Below are 7,838 nucleotides of genomic sequence, written 5' to 3' on the forward strand. Positions count from 1 at the left end.
AGTCGCGTCCCATCCACGGTCGGCAAGGCAGGCGGGGAGATGGAGTAAGGAGGAGCAGGGGTGGGGGGATGACAGCAGCTGATAGACAGGTCCAATCTCAGAAGCAAGTTGCTGGAAGACTGGTCAGGTATGCACATGGTGCTCTATAATGTATTGCTGGGATTTGTATTTCTCTATAGCTGATGGTACATTGTACTGTACATTATACATAGGAATACAAATACCAGCAATGCATTATACACTGTATGTATAATGTATTGCTGGGATTTGTTGTACTCCTCTATAGCTGGTGATATTCTGCATTGCGCTGTATAGAGGACTACAGTTCCCAGCAATAATACATTATACAGCGCAATGCGGAATACCACCAGCTATAGAGGACTACAAAACCCAGCAATAGTACATTATACAGCGCAATGCAGAATGCCGCCAGCTATTGTGTACTATTGCTGGGATTTGTTGTATTCCTCTATAGCTGGCGGTGTTCTGCATTGCGCTGTATAATGTGCTTTTGCTGGGTTTTGTAGTCCTCTATAGCCGGTGCCATTCTGCATTCATTGCTGTATAATTTTACACTTTCCATTTCACTATATTGCACACCACACTATCTTTTTTTTCTTTTTTACTTCCACTGCTCCAAGCTTGCTCCTGTGATGGACTACAACCTCAATACAAACTAGTAGTCCTATCACTAGAGGCATTTTTTAAACTTTATTTTATTGTTTATCCGATTAACCGATTAATCGAACTTAATAATCGGCTAACTAATCGATTTTGAAAATAATCGTTAGCTGCAGCTCTACTTCAACCACATGGAGACCTGGAAGAGTACCCTCAAAACTGTGCATCTCTCGAGTTTCCTGGATGGATTGACAGCTACGCACTTATCAAGTAGTATAGGTTAGATACAAATGTATAACCCAAACTTTCTATGCAGAGTGTAAGAATAGTTTGTTTTTTTTGCTTTGTGTCATCTCAGGGATACTTAACCTCCTTTTTGTTTTGTCCCAAGGGCACAACAGGAAGTGGGAGGAAATCTCTCAGAAATGAAGGGAAATTCCCTCTTAAAGGAGAATTATGAAGCCAGTGATTTTCACTCAGCCTCATAATCTGAGCCGACCTGTGACAATGGAACTGTCACAGGTCGGCTCAGTAGATTGGGAAGTGAGGGAACACATACCGTCGCTCGCTCACTTCTCGATCTATTCGTGCAGAGAGCCGTGACTGTCACTCACGGCTCCCTGCAGGGATACCCCCCTGTCCGATCCACCAGCGCTGACTGGCGGGAACGGACGGGGGAGGGGCGGGTACAGCTGGCTTTGCCTCTAGATAGGCAGAGCCAGCTGTCACTCACGCAGCTGGGTGGATCCAGACAGCATTGTCGGGATCCGTTCCGGCTGCGGCGTCTCAGTATACCGCAAGCTGTAGCTTGCGGTACACTGAGCTTTGGGTGATGGGAGGACGCTAGTTTGTGTCCTCCCGTTACCCTTAGGAGAACTATGGGGAAAAGCACTGACCCCATAGTTCTCCTTTAAGTTGTTGGCATACCAGGAGGATTTCCTGTTATGCTGATAACTTGCTATTAACAGTTGCTGTGTCCTGTTGGGGACAAGAATGGTCACCAAGACAAAAAGAGAGAGTGAATCCCTAACAAGATGCAGCAATTCAGTCTGTAGAAAGGTTCTAACCTCTTCCTACTCTATCCATAAACGAAAAAATTGTTTTGGCTGCACATATACTGTAAAATGACAGCACAATGTTTTCAGTGACAAATGCTTTTTCCTTACAAAACAGCAATGTCAGTTTCTTTTTTTTTTTTTTCTTGCAGGAGGATCGCGCCAGGAATTATTTGGAAAATCCTGACACAGTCATTCGCCCTGGCTTGACAGGGTCTTATACCAAGCAATCAAGTCAAGTGTCGTCCTGTGACGCAAAGCCTCAGGTAAAAATGTTATTAGATTTGGGCCTCATTCACACAGGCACATGGATCTGTACATCTATTAAGGAGGCCGTGCTTTGCATCTGAGGAGGCGCTGATGTTCCATGCAGTCGCCTGTTCAATCAATGTCTAGCTGCAATGATATTTACACATATCCCCGTGAGGGCTGCAACTGCAAATAATTATTTTCATAATCGATTAGTTGGCCGATTTAAATTCTTTTTTTTTCTTGGGACATCCCGATACTATTTTTTCAAGACCAAGTACTTTCCCTCAGGTACTTGCCAACCCTGCCACCCCAGCCCAAGTAATTTTGGAAAATGGAATTACCCGCTCAAATCTGGCCCCGTCTCTCACCCTTCCCCCTCTGGGAACATTGTTGGTTTTGCTGGATATGTCAAGTTTGACAGCAGTATATTTCATGCAGCAAACATGCACTTGTTTCTTCTTTTAACGTTGGTGGCAACACAGACAAAGGTCAAAAGCATTAATGGAATTTCAAACAAAGTGCACTTAACTTTTTTTTAATCGCAGCCTAAATACCCCACATTTCCCATAAGCATACAGTACTTGCCTCTATATCGTGACCTACCACAATTTTTACATTCTTCCTTAATAATTAGATCCCCTTAAACTTTTATGGGACCAACTCCTAAAGCCAGAGATGCTCAAGTGTGGGTCCCATAGCTGTATAGGAATCTACTGCACATGAGTGAATACTTTGCTAATGCTACAGTAAACGATTTCAGTTTTGGGTCAGTGCTGATGGGTTGTATTTTTAATTATTTCCAATCCCTTTTTAGGTCCAGTGCAAGGAAAGTCCGCCACTAAAAATAGAAGACAGTCCTGAGGTATGTTTCCTCATAGTTTTGTATACTACATATTGCATATAGCTGACCTCATTAGTTTCTATAAATTGCTCCTTTTTATTTCTAGAAAAAAGAAAATGCAATAGCTAATGCCACCGTATGTCCGCCTGTAAAGGAGAATGTAAGTATTTATTTGCTGTTCTGTTTGTGTATATGTGCCTAGTCTCTTTTTAACATTTTAGTATAATCAGTGTTTTGTGCAGATTGTATGTTGTACAGCATGGGAAGGGTTCCAGGTCTTAGCTATTTCCTCGCTGTTCCATCATACCATGGGTTTATGATGGAGATAGAAGGCCCATCCAGTTGTGAGGAACATGCAGAAAACCCGTAGATAGATGGTCTGTCCCGGAGAGACTTACAAGATGCTTTACTTTTAATGCACAATTTCTGCATCCTTACCTTTTTGGCGCTCTTTTTTTTTAACCACTTCAGGACCGCCAACCATAAAAAAAACATACTGTCCTGAAGCGGTTATACCAAGAACACAGCTGCTACTACAGCCCTGTTCTTGGTATCATTTCCCATAACGTCTTCCAGGACAGCATCACGAGATGGAATCTCCTCCCCCACACACAGGAAACACGTCACTTAACCTGTTTAAAAGACCCTCCTCTCCTCCACTCCCTCAGTCTTTTGTGTTTCCTCAGTCAAGCTGGGGAGCGCGTCACAGAACGCTGAGAGAGGGCTTCCATGTGGTGATGCTGCCCGGGAAGTCTTCCTTGTTGGCCTGCCTGTGTAAGGCAGAGGGGTAGGTTTGCCTACCTTGTGGAGCCCCAGGGATTCTCCTAGCGCTACGGCAGGGCTCCCCTGACTGATCGGGGGGAGATCACCAGGCTTCTAGCTGCTGATCTCTCCTCAGATCACTGGACCTGGAAGTGATGTGTATTACATCACTTCCGATGTCGCTGTGGACATTCTCTGGCTCTTAGAGCCAGGAGAAGAAGCTGGGGAAGCAGATCTCTGCTTCATCAGCTTCTAAATTTTTTTTTAAAGTCCCACCATGCAAAACGCAAACACGAGTCGGGTGCGCCTATGTGCAGAAAATTACCTTGTTACATATCGTCGTGAATGTTGGAGTGAGAGCAATCATTCTAGGGCCATAAATCACTAAATCACTGGTAACACTAAAGCTTTTAAGGCATCGCCTATGGGAAGTTTTGAGTATTGTAGTTTTTTTGCCGCTTTAGATGCACGCAATTTTAAGGCTTGACATGTTTGGTATCTATTTACCCGGCGTGACCCCATCTTTTATATTATACCAAAATGTGTATTATATTCTGTTTCTGTGCAATGAATTTCAATATAGTGTATTTTATCCTAAAAATGTTGGTTTGATAAACATTTGCACAAAAACGGTGCGACACAAAAAATTGTAACTAGCATTTTTTAATTCTACAGGGCCTCTGCTTTCCGAAAATATATCATTTTTTTTGACGTCTTATGTTATGGAATGACAATAGAAGCATTTTTCTCTGAAACAGAGAGGGTGCGTAGTGTTCAGATTACTGCAATGTGTGGGCTCACTTAATAAAAGTAAGGCAGGAGGAGGCATGACCGCTCTCAATGTGACAAGGACATTTTTATTTGCATATAACAAGCGCTTAACATTATGGGGCATTCTGGAAGCTGTGTGAAGGTATAGGTGGGCATCTCTAGGTTCCTGTAGTTTATGTAGCCAGGTTATTTAACACACGTTCACTTTAGTGCTGCAGGAACAGCCCTTAGTAAAGAGACAGACGGGATTGTATTGATACAGAAAGTATGGTGTATAATAACAGAAGAGTTTCCCATTATGTGCGGTATGCTAATAATGGGGAATTTGTTTGTGAATGAAGACATACTGTTGTATTGTATGTGAAATGCCCCGGGCTCTATTGTCTCCTCTTTGTGTAGACGAATGCAGCAGTGAAGACATGGCAGAATGGGCCCTACATCTTGATTGTCAATGTGAGCTTCTCACCACCGCCAACTCAGGATCCTGCCTCCAGTGTGAAGAGTACACAGCCTGAAAGTTCAACCGTGGCTGCAAGCACTAATGAGTTTCCTTTAGTCTGTAAGGCTTTCCGTTTCTTCATTAACTGGAGATTTCTGAACACTTAGTTGATTGTTTGCTGAAAGGTATTTTAATTATAGCTCTGACAGATGCAAGCAGTGTTGGGTCCCATTTACACGTGTTTAAGGCTTTGGCTGGGGGTTCCTGCGGCAAAGAACCTATGGATTCTTGGGACATGAATCCCAGCTGTGTCTATACAGATGCGACCGCTGAGGGCAGCTGCGCCTGTTAGTGGCAGTCTGCATGTAATTGTTTATGTTTCCAGGGACAGGCCTCTATCCAGAACCACAAATCATTCCAATTACATGCAGACTGCTGCTGACAGATGCATAGGTTTTTGTCGCAGGAATCCTTAGCCGACACGTGTAAATGTAGCCTAGGAGCTTGTTCACGACAAATCCGGACCAGATCTGCATGAGTTTCTGCATATGCAATGCAGTGTGTTTTGACGCGGTCTGGTCTGTTTTTTTTTTTTTGCCTAAAAAAGGCTTTCAGGTGTAGTCCAGTGTGTTCCAGGGCCCTTGCACGTGTTTTTGATGCATTTGAATGCGTTTTGGTGTGTTCCAGAGCAGAAGAAATAGGGCATGCTGCAGTTTTTCCACATGCTCTGGAACTGTGGTGTGAACTAGAGCCCAAAATACTATTGGCTGCATTTTTGATGCATTCTCTAACTGCTATGCTCTGATCTCCTCCGCACTTGGTGTGAACAAGCCTTTAGAGTATTAATGCATTTAAATTGATGCATAGTTACAAATGTGTTTTTGTGAGTTCTCAATTTACTCTAAAGTTTTTGTAGGCAAAATGATCTGCTTTTTACATTGAATCAATGTGAATTTAATATTCACTCTAGTGCTTTATATTCTAGTCCAGGGGTAGGCAACCTCAGCGCTCCAGCTGTGATAAAATCCCATCATGCTTCTACCTCTAGAAGTCATGCCTGTGGCTTTCAGTCTTGCAATGCCTCATGGGACTTGTAGTTTCATGACAGCTGGAGTCCCAAGGTTGCCCACCCTTGATCTACTCTCTGCAAACATGTATGGATGACGTTAAAATTTGATAGACATGAAAATAGTTTGAATAGGTATCATTCTGTTTCAAGACTATTCATCCCTGGGACACTCAGAATGCCAAAATTCTTACCTACGTCTTCTTGCACAGTTGTGTGAACTGGAGAGAAGCAACTGTAATATATATATATATATTTGTGTAGGGCAAATATCTTTCAAAGTTACATAGTTGATCAGGTTGAAAATGAACACAAGTCCATCAAGTTCAACCATTTCAGGTGATTTCTTTCCTGTTTTGTGTTGTGTTTTTGTTAGCTTATTGCAGGTGATGATGATACATTCTTTTGTGAAGACTTTAAGGATATATCTAATTTTACAACACCTATGTTCTCTCTTTGTAGTGAAAATTGAAGTGAAAGGTCCATATGAATACCTGTCACTGGCTGATTACCCTCGCATGATTGTAAGTATTGCACATGTGCTATTTGACGTATCTGTGCAGTATTGCATATATCATTGCACATATTTATTGATAAACATTGCAGTCACTTTTATACAAATATATGCTTCCATCTGTTTACTGCAATAGAAGTGTACCCTGGAAATTAGGGATGTTCAGATACCAGTGCCAATACTGGCGTTTTCACGAGCTACGTGTTTCCCCGAAAATAAGACACTGTCTTATATTTTTTTTGGCTCAAAAAAACACACCAAGTCTTATTTTTAGGGTAGGTCTTTTTTTTTTTAATGTACAACAATCCACACTTATTCATGTACAACAGTCTGCTTTTTTTTCCATGTACAAAAATATGGTGATCAGGGCAATCGGGTGCCGTACCTTTCCAAGAGCAATTTGCTAACCAATCGCTGGCCAGAATGAGCGAAGCGCGCTTTCACTATGGATTCCTCACAGACGGAGTGCATTTGGTATCACTCCGTCTGTGACAGGAGCCGATGCTATAGAAGGGGCATCGGCTTATGCGGCTCTGCTCCCTCCTCTAACGCTTCGCTTCCTCTAGCACTGGCTTTGTTGGCACCGCTGATCCTCTCCTGCCTTTCCCGTGGCTCTCCAAGTTCCCCCTTATGCCACCACCGGCCCTGGGAATGGTCACAACTAGGTCTTATTTTCGGGATAGGTCTTATATTTTAGCAATTCCCAAAAATAGTACTAGGTCTTATTTTTGGGGTAGGTCTTATTTTCGAGGAAACTGAGTACCAGGGTTGCAGAGGTTGCAGCTGGGACCTGGCTCTGGCGCTCCACCACTCTCCTGAAATCATTAGTCTGTATTGTTTTAGAAAAACTGTCAAATGACACTAAACGAATATGTATTGGTACTTGTATCTGAGTACTTGGACAAGTATCAGTACTTGTACTTGGAAAAATTGTATTGGTGCATTATATATATATATATATATACAAATCATACATTAAAATACATGTACTTGTACCGAGTACGGTACTTGGTATCTGAACATCCCTACTGGAAATGTATAGCAAGTCTAGAGACTTACACATGGATGTCTTTTTGTTTTGGCAAACAGATGAAATATTGCATGTGTTAAACAGATTGTTTTGCCTTACTTCCTACAAAAGTTAATTGTGCATTCTTCACGTCTTGTAATGTTCTTTTCTATTGCAGTTTTTCATGGTGATGTGCATTGTGTATGTTTTATTTGGAGTCCTGTGGCTGTCCTGGTCAGCTTGTTACTGGAGGGACCTGCTGCGGATCCAGTTCTGGGTGGGAGCTGTGATCTTGCTAGGGATGCTGGAGAAAGCTGTATTCTATGCCGAGTTCCAGAACATCCGCTACCATGGAGAATCAGGTACTGTGCAATGCAGCACATTAAACACATGTATTTGACATTTTTACTGTAGCAGAGTTAGAATTTGATTTTCTTGCTGTTAAAAGATATCCACAGACTTCAAAATGAACCTCTACATTTATAGTTGGATTGTCAGAAACCAAGTA

At 42.3% G+C, this 7,838-nt stretch overlaps 1 protein-coding gene across 1 annotated transcript in view; it reads left to right on the plus strand.

Moving 5' to 3' along the window:
- Positions 1-7,838, plus strand: part of TMEM87A (transmembrane protein 87A) — a 45,060-nt gene that overhangs the window by 3,967 nt on the left and 33,255 nt on the right. Inside the window, exons 3-8 of the mRNA XM_018559256.1 lie at positions 1,829-1,942; positions 2,743-2,790; positions 2,876-2,929; positions 4,702-4,861; positions 6,270-6,331; positions 7,509-7,692. Of these exons, the coding sequence (XP_018414758.1) occupies positions 1,829-1,942; positions 2,743-2,790; positions 2,876-2,929; positions 4,702-4,861; positions 6,270-6,331; positions 7,509-7,692 (622 nt within the window). The remainder of the gene's footprint in view (positions 1-1,828; positions 1,943-2,742; positions 2,791-2,875; positions 2,930-4,701; positions 4,862-6,269; positions 6,332-7,508; positions 7,693-7,838) is intronic.

Source organism: Nanorana parkeri, unplaced genomic scaffold, assembly GCF_000935625.1.
Source record: "Nanorana parkeri isolate BGI_ZX_2015 unplaced genomic scaffold, ASM93562v1 scaffold386, whole genome shotgun sequence".
In the NCBI taxonomy this organism is placed as follows: Eukaryota; Metazoa; Chordata; class Amphibia; order Anura; family Dicroglossidae; genus Nanorana; species Nanorana parkeri.